General features: G+C 40.9%; 1 protein-coding gene across 1 annotated transcript in view; it reads right to left on the reverse strand.

Moving 5' to 3' along the window:
- Positions 1-22,615, reverse strand: part of GALNT13 (polypeptide N-acetylgalactosaminyltransferase 13) — a 130,123-nt gene that overhangs the window by 36,512 nt on the left and 70,996 nt on the right. Inside the window, exons 7-8 of the mRNA XM_085304340.1 lie at positions 19,615-19,732; positions 6,735-6,915 (exon numbers count right to left, since the gene is read on the reverse strand). Of these exons, the coding sequence (XP_085160466.1) occupies positions 6,735-6,915; positions 19,615-19,732 (299 nt within the window). The remainder of the gene's footprint in view (positions 1-6,734; positions 6,916-19,614; positions 19,733-22,615) is intronic.

Consider the following 22,615-nt stretch of genomic DNA (forward strand, 5'->3'; position numbering starts at 1 on the left):
CTCTCTTATTTGAATGGCTAGAATATCACAGGAAGACATACCTTTGCACTGAAAATGACCCGTCATTAAAAAACGTTAATCTATTCCGTGTACCTAGACAATGACTGTTAGATAAAYGAGGGAGGGCTGCTGAAGCAGGTGGAGAGGAAGGTATGCCAGGACGACTCAGGGACCACCAGGACACACAGCCAGTTCGTCTCAGCCGCAGGGAGAAGCAACGCGCGCTCCGCCTTGTGCACCAAGTGCACGACGTACGTATCCCTGCACCTATACAAAAATGCACGCTGGGACAAGAGTGGCTTGTTTTAAACCAAGGCATGTGCCCTGAATTAAATCTGTGAGATCTCCCATGATATTTTTTTGTTAAATCTGTGTTGGACGTACTAAAGCCTCTGGTTCCCAAGTCAGCTGAGCACGCGGCAGGAGCGAGGCGGCAGCGCCCGGGACGGCGGCGTGCACGGGGCAGCAGACAGGAACGCTCTGGTCCTCAGGCACGCACAGCTTCCACAAGGAGAAGGGAAAGCAGCATTTGAAATACAGCTGAGAGCAAAATAAATTTTGGATGGGCTCTTCCTAAGTGGCGTTAGAGTTGCACTTTTCAAGTAGACAGCCTCAAGAAAGCTGTTCAAAACCTGATTAATCAGACTTTTACCTCAAAATATAATTACTAGGTGTGCACCCTAATTATGCTGAGGGATATATTTAATGTAACATCACTGTGAATAACCACTGGTTCCTCTTTCTCTTAGGACATAATCTAGGAAATCAAATGAATCAGATCCCAGAGGAGAACTGGGTAGATGAGTGTGTGCTGATAGATAATAGCTTCAGAGACCTAATTACTAAAATGCAACTTTCTTTGTTCTCTAGCAGAATTATCTAGAGATCTATATTTCTCAGATTAATAAAGGAAAAGAAATCTGTGCCAGACAAAAGGATAAAAAAGAAGTTTAACAATATTGGTAACAATTTATGACATGCAGCAATGACCTATATATAAAAATAAACAACTAACATTCACATTTTCATTAAGATTTCTTAGTTAAAACATTAACTTTATTTTCTAAATCCTCTTAATTACCTTTCTCCTTTCTTTGCCTCTTCAACCTGAGAAACATTTCAACTGGCAATTTATATAGCATATTCAGAAACAACTTCAAAAATCAGCAAGTATGAAGGAGACCTAAGAGTATTTAAATTATTTCCAGGGAATGAAATGGGAACACACAGCCTCAAMGTGACTTTTATGAACACAAAGCTACCAACCAACAGTGACCCAGAAGACCACCACAGCACTGTAGGATGCCTAAGCAGAAGCTGAGTCACCTGAGAGCCAGCTTTGCAAAGGAAAGGGAAGGAGCTCAGGGAGCAGCCGCATCAGGTACAGCTGCAGAAGATCTTGTTTCTTGCAACTGAAAGACAGGGTTTACCCAACACTACATATATTTAAAACTGAAATGCTGTGCGTTTTTTAATTTTCTGTCTTGTTAGTGTCATCTTTTTTCTTTGCTAGTGGAGACTACATTTTTGAGCCACTTTGGAGTCGTACCAGCGTGCAGAAAGGGACGAGCCCCGAGACCACCGCAGGCTGCCCGCCCTAGGAACAGCCCATGGAGACTGTGGCAGAGAAATGGCCTCTCCAGGCACATTGATGCAAAGGATTCCTCCACTAGCTGCTTTTCTTCTCAAAGGAATTACTGTGGAAAAGGGTATTGGCAATGCATGGTATCCTACTAGGTGACAGTGCTGAAAACCAGTTCWTTAAAGACAGCCTTGCATTTATATCTATGCTCAGAAGCCAAAATAAAAATGGCCTACAGCAAGAATTGATCTTTTCGATGGAAGAAGGGATATCTTTTCATCTCTGAAATCCACTGATAAAATGCATACTAGAAAGTGTAATAATAGACATCCAAGCTAAAAAAGTGTTGCTGACAAAATCCTCCCCTGCTACTTGCTGAAGACTAGGAAATTGTAAAGATAACCACAAAAATGACTATCCAGAGTGATTTCAGAAGCTTTTCTCTAATATCGTAGAAAATAATCTTCTACTTCTGCCCAAGAGGTAAGTTCTTACCTGGGAATTACCAAACATGTACTCATGTGACCTCTTACACAGCAGGCGCTCTTCTGCATTCAGCTGCACAGTGGCTTCTGTGGTTAGCAATGCCTACAGGTTTCAAAACTTTCAAATTGAACATTTTCTACCCAGCTGAAGAACAAGGTATTGGCCAGTTCAGAACATGACATGACTATATTCACCATTTTTCCAAATTCAAGAAAGCATCTATTTCACACCTGGGCAAGAGCAAATTATACACTGCCACAGCAACAACCATATGATAACTTCAGGCAAGTATCGGTAGGAAAAGAAATTAAGGACCTGACTTAAATCATGCAACGTACTCATCATACCTGCTTCAGAACTACATCATATTTAAAGCACTGAAATTGAGGGAGATTGCTCAGACTTTTGGAGATGTGCTGGAGAAACAGTCAAGCCTGTCAAAGACAGGCTTAAATACGATCTGCTTTTACATGYCCTTTTTGTGTCCAGACTTTAACTGTTGCTCAACACTAAATTCCTCATTCTTGCAATTCAGAATATCTAAGTAGAAATTCTGTGAAAACAAAATATATATAAAAAAAAATCAAGGTTTATTACAGGAGTCCTGCTGTAGTCAAAGGGACTATTGTCCAGAAGATCCCAAAACAAGTAGAAAAGCAATGGAAGCCAAAAAGAGAGCAATGAAAACGAAAGAAAATCTGATCCAGGAAGTGTTGCATTTAGTAATTTGAAAATTAAAACATGTCAAGTTTTGAAGGGTGTCTTAACTGAAATGCTAACACATTTTAGAAAACCACATAGCTGCAATTTCATCTTACACTCTTCTTGAAAATCTACTCTAGTCACTTACATGTTAATGCATTTTACCAGTAACTTATTTAAAATGTATTCTATTTTAAATAGTCCTCAGAATGAAATTTTTAGAGCTTCATCTTACCTAAATGCTTTTTAAAGGAACTAGCCTCTAATCAGTCTAGAAAATCTGCTGTCAAGATAGAATATAAAAGCCTGTGGAGTAGCAGTCCCTTGGGTTTGATGAACTGTTAGTATTTTGCAGCCTCGTAGCCATAAGAAAACGTATACTTTCAGGTAAATTATTAGAAATGCATTTAGTTCAACAAAAATGCAGTGGGAACTTAGTATTATGGGACTGCTCAGAAAGAGAAGTTAATAAAGGAGAACTGAATTTAAAAAATGGATAATTCTATGTGATAGTATTTATGATCTCTACAGCATCTCACACTGATTTTAAATTCACTTCTAGATCTTATTAGATGTCCATTTCTCAGCATTAAGTTTACTTTTTTCTTTTTTCTTTTTTCCTTCCTCTTACAGGAGAATAGAAAGCAATTATGTTACAAACTGCCAGCCAAATTTTTCTGTCATGTGTCCTATTCCTTCAACTTTATTTGGGTAGGTACAATTACCAATTAGAGGGACACAGTTCTGCCTATCTCAAAACTGCTCAATTCCATCTTTAAGAGGATTCTGTGAATGCCACTGTATCCCACTGATGTTATGTGGTTTTTTGCACTGTGTTGAAASGAGGGCAGGTGAACTCCACTGGGCGTTTCCCTACGGTGCAGCGCTTGTGCAGATGCCCACTCCATCAGCATTAAGAGTGACCTCTGCAAGCAGAAAGGGAGGCAGAAATGAGGTCAGATCATGCTCTATACTTGAAGCTACTGCTTTTTAATTTCAGAAATAAAAAACCAGTAGCTTTAATAGCAGATTTAGTCCTCCAGAATAAGAGCATCTGCTTCTCATGGAGACTCAGAAGAAACATGGAGAGCAGAAGACAAACAGGATCTGAAGATGTCAGTGACTTCTGGACACCTCACCCTGCCTTGTGGAAACACTGCTGCCACAGGCAAGAAATAAGAGGAAGAGACGATGGTTAGCATGTCAAGACCCAGTTGTCTAGCTTGCCTTTTCATACTGTTCCAGTCTTGAAGTCTGGAACATTTCATCTTCTTTCCCAGTTTCATCCCTCATATCAGACTGAGAAACTATTTGATGACCTGCTCCAGGAGGCTACTAGACTAGTCTTTTTCCAGAAAAGGAGAAGAGATGTTCTTCCTTAGAAGCTCTTCTCTTTGCCTTGTGGCTAGCATATGATGACAAGAAGCACTTGAGAAGTTATTTTGGGACTGAGAAAAACCTGCCTGCGCCTCCCCTCACTTGCAGTTGAGTTGTCTTCCTGCCAACCTGCCCAGTGGGGAGCTGAGCCACGAAACCACCGTCTAACAGCACCCAAATCTTGTAGCATCGTATTATTTAGCAAAACCCGACTGACTTCAGTGGGAGCATAGTTACGTACACGGGCAGTCACCTCAGACTTGTCTGACACCTGTTTAAGCAGGGAGTTGGCAAAAGGTAGAGTAAGAGTAYGCACGCATGTTTGGTTTGAAAGCACACTTTGCTGTGCTCCTTCCCAGAGGTTCCTTTTAACGCGGATCTACAGGGCTCGGCTTGTTTCTTTTTCTTAATTTGTTTCTTGCTTTCACCTTCTGGCTGTATCTACATTTTATATAACCTATCTTTAGTGTGTATATAGATATATAGATATCTTTTTTATACCGTTAGCAGAGCATAGTTTTTTTTTTTTTTTTTTTTNTTTTTTTTACGGTGCCACTGTGCCAGCCATTGGATACGTGTGACAGCCCAGCCAGAAACCAAGAATCTTCAGACTACCCTACTTATGATCATAGGGTGGCACATGATTACTGACCGAAATGTCCTGAACTCCCAGAAAACTGAGCAGCAAAATAGCTTGTGGAAACAAGTAAACTTTCAAGCTGAGTGAGCTCAGATAAAACACTAGGAAATTGTGCTGGAGATGAAATGCAAAACTCATGCAGATAATAACAGGGTCTGGAGCTTAATTCTTGGTCATAGTGMAAATTTACACTCACGGGTTCTGTTGCTATGGAATTTAAGTTGGTAGAAAATACACAGGTGGAAGAAAGGGAAGATTAGTCAAGAGGACAATAGCTTACATAATCCACGACCACCATTTACCACAATCATTTTAAGTAATAATTAATAAATACTATTAAAAATAATTGACTTTCATGTGTGAGGCCTTTGTAAGTTCTAGCTTTTAAATGGAGATAAATCATTTATTTACTGTGTATTTTTAAAGTATTATTAAAACTTTGGAAGTAAAACAACTGCAAAATGGTTTTYCATCTTTTATAAAAATCTTTGAAATGCAAATAGCATTCTAAAGTATATTAACTTTATTTTTTCATTTATTTCAGTCAAATAAAATAAAGTTATTGGTGCCAACTCATTGAAAGAAAAGGTTTAGATCATAAAGCCTGTTTTTAAAACACTAGCTTATGAAAAGACTGGCAATGAAAAGACTATTTGAAATACAGGTGCAAAACAGTTTTCACTCAGAGCCAGCTCACAGTTATATACTCTGATTTTTTCTGATCATGGCCACAAGTTAAAGTTTTTGATTCTTGTCTTTGATCCGTTAAAAAAAGTTTTCATTTAATGCACTGAATTTCATAAAAATTGATTTCCTCCMCGCGTAATTTTTTCAAGTGATCATATGAATTTTAAATGACAAAAATAAGAACAGAAAACTGTCATCTAAGAGACTTCAGCATTATTATTATTCTAAAGAAGAATTATTTAAGAGCTGCATGAAATAAACTGATGCTTAAAAAACAGCGAAAACCAAAGTCAAGGTAAAACGTCATGGAACTTACACGTGTTCACGCTTCATACGAACCAAAGCACTGGCTCTAGTCACTGCRTGGCGAACGTGGTGCTACGCAGCTGTATATGAAGTTGAGCAGGATGAGTCCTTCTCTGATGCAGAGCTTGGAGTGGCGCAGACTCCAATAAAACCCTGATATCCCACTCCCTATTTATTGCATCTACTCCACAGAAGTCACTCTTTTGGGGACATAATTACCTTCAGATAAAAACATCCCCAGCCTTAATACATGTACAATAGGTTACTGCATAAAAATATTTACCCACCATACAACCCTTAACAATGTTGTAATATCAGGAATAATGTCTCTTTATCATATGCAAGCATGTAGTTTTTGTATGTGCTGTTTATTGTACTGAGACATAAAAGAAACCACCCCAAGGAAGAAAATTTGAGATGTTTAAAATGCGATGTTTTCACTCAGGACTGATAATTAGCAAGAGCAAGGCAGAAGGAAGGGGGACAGATGCTTCACAGCACTTGGATTCTTTTGCTCTAGAAGGCCACTGCCGTTCAGGCTGTAACCTAGAGCATTTCTACCGTCCTGCTCAACAGCACTTTCTCAAGGGACTTTTAAGGAGCGTAACAGCGAAGGGATAATCTGTACAAATTCTGTTTCTTAGACTAAATAGGGGGCAAAGAGCTTCCCCACTTGTTCGAAAACTGACACAATGAGAATTACGTTCTTTAAAAAAACCCTTGTGATCTTCAGAAAAGAGGGAGCTTTATGTGGTATTTTTACCTTGGAAAAATAACACAGATGGTTTTGACACGCAGAAGGACATCGTCTTGAATCTTGGAAGCACCTATGTCTCAGCTTACAGCATACATATACGCACTCATCCATATGCACTCATACTCATACCTTACATTTACACTTTCCTTTTTTCAGACAGTTTTACATATCATTATGATCAGAAAATAATTTATTACCTGGGGATATTATATAGAAGAAGTCTTTAAACTCATCCATCCAGACCTCTGCCAGTCTCCTGTTGTTCTTATTGATGACATGTCCTGTGCCTCCAGGGAAAGTGTACGGCGTTGCCTTACGAAATACATGACCAACATGCGAGCATGTCACGATCTCCAGGGAGCCACCACACTGCCAAATCTAAAATTAAAATATGCAGAAAATGTTGAGGAAGACAAAAACAAAATGTGCCAAGATTAGAGCAGGAAGGACCCTGYCTAATAGGCTGATCAGCAGGTATCTCCTGATTTATTTCCCCGGGTCAAAAGCTAACAGGGATTTTCCAGCAAAAGTTTAAGGCAAACAGTAAAGGTACAATTCTTGATAGTAAATGAAAGTGCATGGACTTTAATTAAAGTCTGAAAGCTTGTGTGAATGGTATACTTGGTTATATTATCTTACAACATAAACAAACACAAACCACTTTTTTTTCTCCACAGTCTTAGAAAGGTGTCATCCTGTAATCAACTGTAAAGTGTAGGATATCAATGGTATCCACGCATTTGAATTTTCCAGAAATTCATAATATTTWAAAAAATAGAAAGGAATATTTACCCTTTTTTTAAAAAATCAGAATCATGTTTATGGCTATTCTGAGCAAGGTGCAGAAGACCTTGGTTAATAATACAGACTAATAAAAAGATAAAGTAGCACAGGTACCTTGAACATCATAGAACTACAGAAGTGAAACACAAACGCAGAATGTTTGTTCTCTAGTTCACAGGCTAGGTGAGTGGCATGGTATRCTGAAAAAGAAGTTTTACACCAAGAAGATAACTTGAAAAACTTCTCCCGGTTGTAAATTCTCCCTCACCATTATTGGAGCCCAAACTACACCCTAAGCTCACTGTTCTTCAGTACAACTGCATTAGTATAAGCAATTATATAATTCCAATTTTTAATGCCCTATTATTTAATRAAGTAACAGTGAGATTTCTCTGTTAGATCACTGCAATTCTGACATGATATACATCAGCTCCTGCATTGTACGCTGTTCTGCAGCCCCCTCTCTTTCCTGGCTCTGAACAGTACTGAAGAATAAGTTCCTCCTTTCCAGAACTACTTCTAGAAATGCCAAYGAGGATAAATTAGTCACTTGCTCTTAGTGATCCATTTAAAATGTTATTAAGGCAARGGTCTAGGCATGTAGGTCTCAGTTCAACTCACACAGTTTTAGATGCTTGAGATAGCAGTGGAAAGACCCAAGTTGCCCTAGTGGCTCCTGGAGAGTCAATGAAGATGATAATTTCTATCAGAAGCAGATTACYAGATAGCCTGAATCAAGTTGTAGAGAAACCAAATATTCTGGCCTTTTCTTAGGCAAAACAGGCAGAAAATTGCACGGCGCTACACTCGAACATTGGCTGCAAGGATTCAGCCAGTCCAGGGATCTGCACTTAAAGTTGCCCCAAAGGCTGCCGAGAGGCTGAAGCTCCTRGTTTGCAGACCTGGAGGCGTAACAGGCAGCTGGGTCTTGATTTGTACTACAGGGACAAAGGAAGGTTTCCATGGGATGCCTACAGGGTCACGGAGGTCTGCTCTTCTAAGGATAATGTAAATTCTTTGGGATTCATTCTTTACTGACGTTCGCTGGCATCAGCAAAGGTATCACCAACTGTCCGATTCCTTATTCAGGCTCATCCCACCCTTTGCTTTGGTCTTCGTTCCAAATGGACAGCAAGACCAGCATTTACAATACATCCTACCAATAAGACATACAGTAGAAGAACTATTTGGTATCTAAAACTTGAATAACGTTACAGAGTTTTAAGTAGAACTCCTTGAAATACACGTACCAGTTGCCATAGTAACTTAGTGCAGATTTTATTTAACTAGGGATCAATCCTTTTACATAATTTCATTAGTATGCTAAGTGATGTACTCCGTTGGGATAAGCAATGACAACATCAAAATATTCTTGTGTTTAACATCTTGTGTTTTGCAGTTCAGTGACAACTAGTCAGTTCAGGTGAAACTTCAAGTTGATGGGTGCCAAGGAACACGTTTGTACTAAAAACGGGCATACATATTAAAACTGAAATACACGTTACTACACAGATCTACAAATCAGCCCAGGAGTCTCTTGCTAGATAGGGCAGAGAAGAGCACAGAACAGTATCAGGTGCACTTTACCCTTCCGTCCCTGTTTCAGCATCAACATGCCCCAGACTGTCACCGCTTCTCCTCCCGACCACCTGCACAAGGAGGAACTTCCACCCACAGGAATATTTGTTAAAATGTGCCTTCGTGGACATCTTTTTAAAGCACATTTTTGTCTGCCCTTAGTACAATCTGCTATTACATTGTCAAAGGAAGGCAGATGAACCTGCACTCTGCGGGGAAGAAAGGGTTTTCTCCTTTCAATACTAAAAAAAAMCTCATTCTTGTATAGTCACTGGTAGAACGACTACAGAAATCCACATAATTGTAAAAAATCACTGAATTGTATAGATTTCTTCATTACACAGACAAGATATGACACAGTAATACATTTGATCACTCTTCCCTGCAAGTACTGTGAACACTGAATTTATCTTTGATCCTCTGATATTAAACAGGTATTTCTAGAAAACATATCTCAATTCAGATACTCAAAATCTGCCAGTAGCTTTTTACCGACACTGTCACTGTTCCATGTAAGACACAAAGGCTTTTGGACAGAAACTGCTATTAAATTTCATTCTAGTCTTTTTTCCTTTTATCATTCATTGTATTTTTTTATTCCAGTAAAATCTCTTCAGAAACAAATTACTTGATCCTTTCAAAGAACTATACCCTATCTTTTCTCCAACATGCCTAGATTTTTTAAACATGGCAATGATTTTATGAATTACTGCTTTACTAGACTAATTCTAGTTAGTTATCTTTTCCTGGAAAATTAAACACAAATCATTTCATTAACTTTAATATGGAGTGAGAATAAAAATATTGTGTATTATGCTAGCTCTTTCGCAAGCTTTTTCTCCCGGAAACATAAAACGAATTGCAAGAGGTGGTTTTCCGAGTTCTCTGCAAATCCCAGGCTCAGGAAGGAGCCTCCCCAGCAGCGCCGGCAGGGTCCTTGCTAGCCGCACGGAGCAGAGGACAGAAAACCCCAAAGCCCCACTGARCTCAGGCTGTTCGGGGGCTAGCGCTGCTACACTAAGGAGCACAGAAAAATCCCGGGGGAAAGGTTGTTCCTCGGCGTTTGGGCGCAGGGCTGCCCTTCGCCGCGGGGCTTCGCTCTTTGCTCTGCTCCCCGCGTCTCGCGCCGGGACGGCAGTGCTGTCCTGGGAGGACGGCGAGGCACGAGCCACAACCCTAACAGCAACGCTACTCCCATCTACTCACTTTCCACCCATAGTAACAGACTTCAAAGCCCTTTATGGCTACTAAAAGCAGCAAGAGACTAAAAACAGACAGAATGCAAATATTCTGATACATGATTGCTGTATCCCATGAAAAAAAGTTTTAACTCTGATTTTCACACCAGATTATTCAYAAACAAGTTATTGTCACATAATCATTTTAAAGGTTGAAGGAATATTCCTTCTCYTCTCCACTGATGTTCATCCCTTCTGCTTCCACCTGAACGAATTCACAAAAATCTGATATTTTTAAAACCTCAGTATTAAATCAAACAGCCAAAGCTTTGCTAGTTTCCATTTGAGGAGAAAAATAAATAAATCCTGGCAGTTCCTCTCTGCCCCTCCTCGAGCTGGAGCACATCCCTCCTGAATGCAGGTGACCACGCTTCCACACAACACAGACGAGGACTCACCATCGCCTGCTGCTGCCGACACTGTTCATCCTCATACAGCTTACGTTTGCGTTTGCCTCAGCGTGGCTGCTGCACTTTCAGGGCTTTTAGTCGTTCTGTGGTCACCCAGAACCAGCCGTGGCTCCTGGACAACACGTGTCTGAATCACACAGTGCTGGATCACATCACCCGCATCCGGCTGAACCGGTGCTAGGAGCTGCGGGTTAATCCAAAGCTCCTGCTGGAGGAAGGAGCAAGCCAGAGTGGTCTTGCGCTGTGGTCTACAGCAGGACCTCACCTTCAGAGCCCTGGCACTCCAGAACASCCAGTCGTGCCCCGGGGCTGTGGGACCCTCGACGAGTCACCACCACAGCCCCCCTGCGAGCCATACTCTCAGCTTGCATTCCCCTGCACTTCCCAAGGAATAGACTTGCAGCTCTCAACCACATGCAAATTCTGCTTTGAGGCTTGGAGAGTCAGAAAATTTAAAACTCCTTAAGAAGTCAAGGTTCTTCTCTCCTCCAGAAACATTCAGCTCTTGCCTTGCAGCTGATGTCCCCCATCACTCATTCCTTGCTCTAAGACCTTTCATTCTGCTCTGCTGAACCATTATCCCATGAAYGTTGCTTAAATCCCACAGTTACTCAGATGCTTCAAATTCTTCTCCGCATTGATTATATCTTCCAGCCCAGCCGATTCTAGTAGCTTATTGTGAAAAGGCACTTAGTGAAAATAAATAAAATCAAACTAAATTTACTATTACGAAACTCTAGTAGTAATCTGTCTCCAGGTTGCTACTGCCTTCTCCAGCACCACCCATTTTTCCACCCACCCAGCTCATATTAATCTCCATCGTCTCCTGAGTCTGGAGATAATTTCCAGTGAAATGTTTCAGTTTCTGGTGAAACACTGAAATGTTTCAGTGAAGAACAGGTTCAGTAGTTCTGCCACATTTCCCTGGTCTGGAAAATGAGATGTCAAATCCAGCATTTTATTTTTTTTTACCTTGTGTATATCCATGCCAGAATATAATCCATTTTCCATTTATCTTTTTACTTACAAATATTAATTCCTTCAAAACTTGTGCTAAGATACTGCATCCCCCTGCATTAAGACTAACAGGGTATTTGCCAACATAACTTACCCCTTTTAAGTACAGGCATTAATCACAATCTTTGTTTGCACAGACTTACTAAAAATTGCTATTATTGCATAAAGCTCCACGGACGCCCGRAGCTGGCTGCTCGACAAAACGCACGGCGTATCCGACGTCTGCGGTGCGCCAGGCACAGCCCGGGCGCCGCCAAGCACCCGTCTGTCGATACAGCTGCTGCACGAGTTAGCCTTCGCAAAGCAGAGCTTCAGCAATAACACTTCTGCGCTACTGGTTATCGCCTCATCCTTCCAGTTTAGTTTCCCTGCAAGTTCCTTCTAGGGCAAAACAAGTAAAGTTAATTCCAAATGAAATATACTACTTTTTACAGTTTTAGGTTAAAACAAAGCTAAAATTTTAGGCTAAAGAGACACAAACAGCAAAAGCAAATGCTTTATATGTTAATAATTTTATGTACTTCATTTTAGAAAATAAATGTTCTGTTACATAAAAGTATTTTTCTTCTTAGTGTGTGTATTGATGATGCTACTAGATTAAACATGACATGTTTAGGCACAGGTTAGAGCTACAGTAAAAAAAAAAAATCCTCAAAGATTAATCAAAAACTTCTTAGCTGTTATGCAATGATGCATAAGTAATATTTAGGGGGGAAAAATGAAACCTCTAATACCAGTATAAAAGAGCTCTATAATGAAATTAAATGAATCTGTGTATCTTGAATATTTTCCTCTATACAAACACGAAAATTTTTACATACAAAAAAATTAACGCAGTCCAAAGAAAGGGGAAAATGCTGTATGCCTTAAATTTACGCATACAACATATTTTGAACACAATTTGCAAGAAACTGTGCTCTAAATTTAGTAATATAATCAAACATCTAAAGTGCATTGAAAAACAGAAGTAGATTTTTAATCTGAGTGGTTGGCAGGTGATTAAGGATTTATATAACCAAAATTCCGCTTACGAGCGCACAAAATCATTTTCAATGTCATTATGTACTTCTGAAAATAAATCTTGTGTGCATGCAACCCTCGCAGCCTTATTAAACATTACACTGGGCTATACTGTTACATCCATACTTACACAGTGCTGGTCTTTTAGACATTTAAATCAATGGCAATGTTTGTTTAAGCAATTTTAAATGCTCTATTACACCTAAAATTTTGCAATTGAAAATTGAGACTACACACAAAGTCAGRCTAAAAATTTGCCATTAATAACCCCGTGGACTTGTTTGGGAATTCGTCCACACTGCTCAGCCTCCCAGGCAGCAGGGAGGGCAGCAGCACACGGCTGCGCTCTGCCTCTGCCTCGCCTCCTCCAGCGAGCGCCCGCTTTCCTGTGCAACACGGGGCCGGAATGACTTGCCCGCCTGTCACAGATACTGTGAGTTTTTGTAAAGATTGGATACTACCCTAAGTTACATAAAKGAATTAAGCATCTTTGCCCCCTACTTACTATTTGAATTCTTACAACTGTCAAAACAAATTTCAGAGACCCCCAAAGACACGTTCGTGTACCATACTAACTAGGGAACGCACTGGGAAGCACTGGCATACTCATCTACACTTCCAACATCAGCCACAAACCCARGACTAAACAGCACCTGACTGTTGTTAGAGTACACTCTGACTTTCTTTAGCCTTATTTTGTCCGCTTCTCTAAAGAACTGCCCTTTTTTCTGATTGACAGATTACATTTAATGCCCTGCCCAAAGTTACATGAGCTCCTTTCCCAGCATCAAGTGCTCAGGGAACGCTGATTAGGGAAAAAGCACTTGGAGAATTTAACAGAAGATGAAAAATGCTTAAAGAATTCTATAACATTTAAGGCTTTTAAATCTCTCCTAAAGTAATTTTCTATCATGATTAAAAAATAAAAAGCAAACAATTTTAAAGAAATTGCTGTAGAACGCCTTAAGAACACCGGCGATTTCCTCCTGGATAGACTACGTGTTTTGTGTCTGCTGCCGTCTCAGCTGAGCTTTGGCGAGTTAGGCTGTTCCCATGTCCTGGCTATTTCCTACCTGGCTGTGCAAAACGTTACCACGCAGGGCTTGCTCTGCAACCTGCCAGTGCTCTGCTTCGTGTGGCAGAGCAAACTTTTTTTTTTGGGGGGGGGGGCGGAGGGGGAAATAGGGGAGGAAAAAAAGGAATGGATAGTTTCCAATGTTGCGTGTGACTGAGTTATGCCTCTTCTCCAAAGCGGGGCAGACCGAGGCTCCGAGGGAAGGATGAACGCGGTAACTCCTGAGCATAGTTGCACTGTTATCTTTAAATCCAGTGACTTTCTAAACAGGTGTGGGTGACTGAGTTGTCTGAGGGCAGAAACTATAGAATATGGTGAATATGGTTTAAGAATGGAGGATGTAACGTAGTAAAGCTGATGTAATGCCTAGTCCAGGTTCACAGTGGATACAGTAAGGCCAAGGAGAGCCAAGGAACCACACAGTTCTGCGAGCCCTTTTCATAATCACGCTGGGGATGTTGATACTGTTGAGCATTGCTGCTGCTAACTGCAGGCTGCACAGACATTAGCCAGTGATGCCAAGGTTAGTTTATAAAWTTTTTTGAGGAAGCACGTATAGTCAAGGCAGGGATTTTCTTTTTTTCTAAATACAAAACCAATAACAAAACTAAGCCTCCGCCAATATTAAAACATCAAATATAATAAGAGATCTAGATTTGTAGTTACGGCTGACTCTGCTTATAGTATTTTTCTCAAAATTAGATTAGATTCAGTGTTTTCCTGAATTTAATGAGATATTCCAACAAACTTCCTGSATAATTGCATGTTCATAAGATGATTGCCAGATGACTCCAACCAGCCTCCTTGATGCTCTTTAGCCAGACTAAACACTAAATAACTGTTGCTAATGTTCTGGAGGCTGTAAGAAATGCTCCTCTCTACCACTGCTATCCTGATGATTACATTTGCTTGATGTTTAATCTGTCTTTTGCTTTAGAAAGCCAAGAGTCACAAGTCTTGACTTTTAACAACTTTTGAGTTTTAAGAGTAGTCAAGCAAGCACTATTTAATATAAAATGTCAGCTATGTCCTACTCTTTGGATTATTTCACTAACAAATAACTTCGCACAGTATTATTACAATAATGCAATTATTTTGCTGAGAAACATCTAAGAAAACTGAACCTCAGCCATAACAAATAGCATACACWTGGATTAACAGAATGACAGAACCATTACTTTAGTGATGGTCAGACAAGGAAAACCAAAATCCTTAACGCAAGTGCCTTCATGATAAATTATCACTATTAGAACATATACAAATATACTAAGAAATATTTTTACTTTTATTCAGCTGGGGTTTTTTCTGTCTATTTTGTCTTAGCACATACACTAATGCAATGACTTTTAGTTTATAAAGATCCAAGACACAAACCTTGTGGGCTTCATTAAAAATGACTATCTGAATTCCCTCAATCAAAGCAGATTCTGATTTGACAAGTACGTAGTAACTACTTAACAGGTAGTGATTTAGATATGCCTAAATCCAGCGGATAACTGGAATTCTTCAGTATAATTTTAGAAAAGAATAAAATGCATGCTAAGAAATAAGMGAGGTAAATAATCATGAATACATAATCGAGGAGAAACTCAAATAAATAGGTMACAAAATCATAGATAGCTGCTAAGACCCCAGGTCAGTCCCAGGGGGTCAGCTAAGTCTATGGCAGCAACCCGGGGCTCATTCACGCTAGGGCCCTTTGCACCGACGCACAAGCACCCACACAAATCTGAACCGAATCTGACTCTCCCCTGTTGCTAGCTCAGGTGGAACTGAACTGGTGACAGACCAACTGCTTTGACCTTGGAGACCATCTCCTGCAGTTGCCCACTGAGCTGGGTGACAACAGCATTTGCAAAGATCTTTCCTCAAYAACCTTGAATGTGAGGAATTTTCCATGCAAAGAGACTGAAAGAGCTTCTTGAAGAAAGTAAACAATATACCCAATCTTTATATCTAAACACATAYCACTTTATAGGATTTAACTGCCGGTTAGTTCTGGCTGATCTCGTAGTGCAACTTTCCACATTAGCATGCAGATGCAATCTATACTGTCTACAGATAATTATTTACATTAGCATTTTGGTTTGGAGCAGCAGTGTAGTTTTAAGGGAATTCCYTTAAATCCCTACTTACTGAGCACTGACTGAGCTCACGAACTGCTCTTGCTGCGCATGACCTAGACTTCACCRTAGGGAAGCTACTGCGAGAGCTCTGCTCACGATGTGTATCACTTGCACCCTATCCTCTGATGGGGACTCATGGGTCCAGACTGGCAACGGGTCCTTCAGGCAGCTGCAAGCCGTGTGCGCAGGGATGGTGGGTCCAGTAGACCAGCCTGAACCCACCTCCCAGCACAGCTCTACAATACAAGTGGCTACACAAGTAGCTTTATCTTCTATAGGTTCAGTACTCAAGGTTGTTTAACATCGGTGCTTCAGAAGATGATATTCCAGTTGATATTTTTCTATGTGGCTAGGGTATGTTAAAAGTATAGCAATGGCAAAAATGGACATCGGGATCAGTATTAAATTTTTACAGGGTCAGATCAGGTTGATCAATGAAGACTCACTTGTTGGGTTCCCCAGTGTTGGGCAAGGTGTGAGCTTGTTAGGCAGTTCTGGGTAAAAGCTAGCAGCATCAGTAAGCTTCAGTAGGGCCAATAAAAAAATAATGACAGCTTTGTAGAAGCGCTGTCTTCCTGCGTGTTTTTTTTAATAGAAAAACGTGACTTTTGAAAATATATTTTTTTAATACTTTTTCAGTAGATATAATTTTACATTGTGAAACCTTGGGTATTTTATTGATTAATCTTACTCAGTATGTTTGACTTTGTATTTGGTTTTATTTAAATATTAAGGCCCTGAACACTAAGAAATAGCATAGCAAAGATGCCTTCCATTTCCATGGTAATCTCCCTGCACTGAAAACCTATCATTTTATTTCTATTCTTGATACTATGCCCTCTTATTAGTCTGATGCACGCTTTTCAAGCTGGTAATGTTTTTTGAGGCTTAAGTGGGAAAATCTTCTAAAGAAAGACATAAAATGATGTTTTCTAATGTGCAATCCAGAGTTCATCAGAAAATTCATAAGCTTTCTAACCCCCTCTCCCCACTCTAGTTTTAATGAGTTAAGGAAGAATAACTACAAAGCTGCTTGCTGTAAATGCAGCTTTTATCACTAATACTTTCTACTGAGAACATTGCTATTATTGATTTTGGTCTTCTCGCATATTACGGACATACATTTTTAACGCGAAGTTGAAATTCACATCTCATGAAAACACTCTCACAAAATCTACACATATTAAGCCAGCTGCTGGCCTCTTACTCACCTCAGCGCTGGAGAGCATCCAAATACAAACTGAATCAGACCTCAAGCAATGATCACGCAGGGGGCCAAAAAATTCAAATTATAGCACTCCCCAGAAAGACAGCTAGAGAATCATACCGAACACAGGAGTATGGAACCCCTCTGTGCAAGGTGCTGAGTTTTGCCACTGGCCCCCACAGAGCCACTGAGTACACGAAGCCCCCCCACTAGCGCGAACCCCGAGCCACGCAGACCAGGAGCGGGGTGAAGGGTGCTGCAAACGCCACGGTGCCGCAGGCTCGGGTTTCCTGGCACAGGCTCTGAGGTGCCAGCACGGCCTGACATGCACCAAGGGTAGGTAAGCTCTCCAGTCTGTGTCCCATTTTACCCAGTAAAGAACTAGGGTATAATGGGACACACCAGGGACTATGCACAATTCCATGGCACTGGTCTACTCCATTTAACTGAATTTGCTGCTAGTTGAAGTTATGTCCTCTAAACTGCTGCAGTTCTACGGGTGAGACATTCCCCAGAGTCTGCCTCCTGCCTTAGTCCCTGCAGACGGTGCCCARGCTTCTGCTGGCCACCACGGTACCCAGCTGCTTCCTAAGCCGCTTGGAGCAGCCACAGTAAAACAGAGCAAGATGATGACAAAAGAACTCCATCAGGCAACTAAATTTCTCAGAAAAGTTTTTCAAAACACATTAGCATTATTCAAGCAAGAGTATGCATTAAGAATGTCCTAGTCAGGCTATTTCATTAGCACATGCTTAAAGCTAAATACATGCTCATGTGCTGCTGTCAGCAGAAAATTAAGTATTTCCAGCCATAAAGAATATATTTTGCACAAGAGTGGGAAAATAGCACGGAAATGTAAATTATTTTATTTTGTTCTATTTAGAGAGCCTGACTGAAAAATTATCAATATTTGCATTTTTGTTTAAAAAATACAGCCACTGCCAATAGAAGCCCATAAAGAATACGTTTCCATATTCTCCATTACGTACTCTTAATAAAAATCACTTTGTCTATCCCCTTGTATTAGGTTTAGTTTTTCACAGAATAAAATTTTTGTGATGAGGATCCAGCTTCCCCACCCCCCTCTCAAAAAAAAGCATTACATATATTAGCCTCTTCAGTAATGAACATGGGACCTTTCCAAAGGAATGGCCCAAAACTCRTTCTGCAAAAGGCCTTCTGCAAGCAATAACAATCTGCTGCCTCGAGATTTGCTCCATCAGGACTTAATGGGCATCAACAGTTCTGAGTTTAAAATTTCAATGAACCTGATGAACTGCACTTATCAAAAATCACAAATCTTGCTCTGATACTCAATGAAGAGTGAACAGCACTAATATGCAGATTTAACCTAAGATATGTATGTATTTAGTACTTTAAAACAGTGCTCTTCCCTCTCTATTTTATGGATCTCTTCTAAAGACACAAAAAACAAACCTAATGTCAACAGGTTTAAGTTAAAAATAAGGTCCTATATGGCGGCCTATATACATTCAATGCATACTTTTAGGGGTCTATAAATCTAAAAATATGGAAATTCACCAATTTAAAACTTTGGCACTCAGAAAATGCATCTCTACCCTCTGCTTTACTGGAAGGTGAATGATGTATAGTTTACAGAAAGTGGCCTGAAAATCCTTCCAAATTCTCAGTTGATCTCCTCTAGAAATATCTGCTTGACATCTTCAAAGTAGCTTTTGTCAATAGAAAATAGGCCACCAACCCCAACCCTGAAAACAAAAGAGAAAAAAAGAAGAAAAGAAGGACATAATCATAACGTTGTATCGGAATTAGATGGGCATACCAGGTTTTACTCTGCATACTTACTTAACATACAAAAATTGTGATACATCAGAAATGTTTAATGTCATTTTCAACATCCTTTCTAGTAATACGTTTAATAAAGTGCCAATTTTCCAATTTTCATTTGTGACAAAAGGACATTTAACCACAGAATCCCAGAATGGTTGAGATGGAGACCGTCTAGTCCAACCCCTCTGCTCAGGCAGGGTTCCCTASAGCACGCTGCACAGGATCGYGTCCAGGAGGATTTTTAGTATCTCCAGAGAAGGAGATAAACAATAAATAAATTCATTTCTCTCAAAGAAATGTTATTCTTGTCATGGGCAAAACACCTCTCACTGACAGAAATAAAGCCACTTTTCTGCAGGATGTGAAGTTCCTCTGAGAGCTTGGCTCTCATATATAAAAAAGAATAAATATTCCAGCTAGAACTTGCAAATTGATGACATAMACTTTTGAAAGCTTCTTTTAAAACACATACTTGGATTTTTTATAATATTCACATTTATACCTTATTTACGTCAGTTAGCATTTGTTAGTACAAATCCTAACTCTCAGGAAAAGTCTTGTTTTTATATAAGAAGGTATTACTAAAAYATATATTACCTCAAAATATAGCATAAAAATTTCCAAACAGTAATGAATTTTTTCATGCAAGGATGACCAAAATACTGCAATGAGGCACCCTCAAGTACCTTGAGAATTTAAATTAATCCACAACTTGCACTATAGCTAAAATAAAAGTGCCCTATCTGCAATGTAGGAACTGTTACAACATAACCGTGTGGGTTGACAGAAAATGAAGGAAAACAGCAATTACCCTAAAAGACATTTCAAGATTCTCGCCACCCCAGATATCCATTCCTGCATCGTAAGTTCCTATCTCTTCAAAGTAGTTTCTGTCAATAGAAAATAGGCCACCAGCCATAGTAGGGGTCCTAGTTGAAAACAAACAGAAAAAAAGAGGAAAAGAAAGGAAAAGAAAAAATACCTTTTGAAAGACACTGTGGATTTATTAGGTGATACTACAGTACATACTCCTGAGACATTTTGACTATAAATATATTCTAYATACAGTCATTTAAATATAAAAATACTCATAGTATGGCTGCGAGTGCATACTTTTGCGCATTCGTCCCTCAGGCAAAGCTCCCACTGAAGTCAATGAGCGTCTTGCCTACGGAAGAACTGCTCCAGGATTGCTTCCGACGTGCAAATCACATTTCAACAGATTATTGCAGCAGCATTGTAAGGGCAAAGTGGATGGAATTTTGGCCTTCTGCATCCAGAGCAGCAGTTTGAATCCAATCTGAAATGCTTGGTGAAGAGAGTTTAATGCCTTAGCTTTGCCTTAGAGGGAGACTAAATGTGCATAAAATTACCAGGCATAATCTCTCTTAACAGGATTATAAATCCTTACAACAGGCAAATCCAGTCAGAGTGCAACTTCTCTTCGTGTCAGGAGGTCCCATTCCCCTGGAACCAGCCAACCTGGTTTTTTTTAGCATGTAACTACGGAAAAAAAGCTCATCCGAGTTAACAGGGACACAGCCCTGAGTTACCGCCCTATTTCTGGGCTAGCAGAACCTCAGCTTTGACCTGCTTTCAGAGACGCCCGTGTACTCGAAAAGCTGCGGATCTCCTGCGAGATGCGCGTTGCCAGAAAGGGCGGCTGGAGGCAGCGCCCGGGGCAGCACCGGCGCGGCCGCGCCGCCCCCTCCGCCGGCGAGCCCCAAGCGCTCGGCCGAGGTCCGGCCGCCCGGGCCTGTGGGTAAGGCCGCCGCAGCGACAGCCGCGCTCCTGCGCCCGGCTCCGCGACCTGCTCTCGGAAACGCCTGCCCTTGCGTGCCATCTCCGAGCGCACGAGCACACGTGCACCAGACACGCGGCGGAGCGCGGCCGCGACCCAAACAGAGGATGCCCGCACCAAATCAGCCTGCTCATTCGATTACTTGCTYTTATTTAGTAAGCTGCTTGGGAAGGCTGCTATGAACGCTTGTTATTCAGTATTAAAAGGTGYCCTCCCCTCTGGAAACGCTGGCCAGACTAGCCAGAGGCCTCTGCTCCCCGCACCAGTGTAAGCACTTCTGCCAACTTAACGCCTCGCGTCCATCACGGCTCGGGCGCGTGGAGAGGGCCTGAAGCAAACAGGAACGTACACCGTGCTCCCGGTGCTCTTCGGGAAAGCAAGCCAGTGCAGCAGTAAAGATTCGTGCGTAACTCAGGAAAGTTAATAAAGAGCGAAAAAGGAAAATGTTTGCACGCTCTATCAGTCGGATGCTCTATTTCACAGACACGGAAATGCTTGTGTAAAACAGGGGCTTGGGCAGCCTGAGGGATCCTTTTCGCCACTGGTTTTGCACTGGCACTGCTCTGCCATCCCTGTGCTCCTGCACACAACCTGCACACCACCCTGGCTTCATGCTGGGAAAGCTGGAAAAGGGGCTTCATGAGCAYTCCCACCGCCGGCAGAGCCCCAGCTGCTTGGAAATTGCTCAGCTCTTCCATGCACGTACAGCTTTACATATGTGTTATATGTAACATTAACTAACGCACAGTGCCAGGGACGTAGCCCTGTAATCCTATTGCTCACTGCTGTTTAACGTGGGTGTCACACACACACACACACACACACACACACACGTCTATACACTCTGGGGGGGCTGCAGACACGGTGCTACGCAGCAGCACTGAACTCCTCCTGTAGCAGCATTCGACACAGCGCCGGCAGTAAGGAGCTCGCTCTCATTAGCATACTCAATAAATCAAGGTAATTTGTGCATCGCACAATTATTCCTCTTCTGCCAGAGCGTACTTTCATTACTCCCACAAAAATGGACAGTTTAACAGTGAAATAATATCGGTCACTGAGTTGACCAACACTTCGTGTCTATTTTTCTCCCTGTGCTTTCAGCATTGTAAGCCCAGTTAATTACATGCCTGCCATGTGGATACAGCTAAACCTTCTTAGGTCTCAAAGCCGCTTTGCTTTTCCCCTCGCCCTGCTCTGCTTGTAGCAGCACCCCTCACCTCCTGGCACTTCTTTTCCCTGTCCTCCCTCTTCCCCATTTCCCATGGACTTCCTTGGGCATGGTGCTGTTCGCTGGAACKGCACAAAAATTTCCCTCCTTGCAAAGATTCAGCATTAACTAAAACAATTTCTGAATGATTCAGCTGAATTTGCATTGAGCACTGGATTCTTTTGAAACAGCATCAACAAATGTCTATGAAAAACGAACACTGTTTTCCAAATAAGCTGCTAATTGAAATTGAAAATGCTGCCTTTCATGCTGTAAAATGCAGCTAACTGTACACCAGTATATGCCAGTGATTCTTAAATAAATGTAACACAGCAGTCAGAACTGTTCTCCRCTATATAAATTTAATGTGTTACATAAACAGCTCTGCATAGTTATAATTGTAAAAACAGATGAAATATTAATATTAGAAAGAGTAAGGATTTCTTCTTTTTTYCTCCCTTCAGCTTTATGTCTAGTAGTGATATTTTGCCTCCTTGGAGTCATACTAGCAACTCAAATAACAGGTTATGATTAACTCCAATCACCATTTAAACCTATTTTGATTTGGAGATCCTGTATGCCTTTCATTTCTGTAYTTACTGGCAGCCAGCAAGATACTCATTCCCGTACCTGCATCTTTTAATTCCTTTAAAAGGAACAGAGTATCATAAAGATGCTTAAAAAACCCTGACTTTGCTCCATTACAATGGCTCAACAGGTTGTGCCTGCGATGGACGGAGACGAGAACATGCCATGACTTAGACCCTGAGGGATGTCCCAGGCCACGAAGGTTGTGCCTGC

This window comes from Rhea americana, unplaced genomic scaffold, assembly GCF_003343005.1.
Source record: "Rhea americana isolate MKP2758 unplaced genomic scaffold, rheAme1 scaffold_206, whole genome shotgun sequence".
Lineage (NCBI taxonomy): Eukaryota > Metazoa > Chordata > Aves > Rheiformes > Rheidae > Rhea > Rhea americana.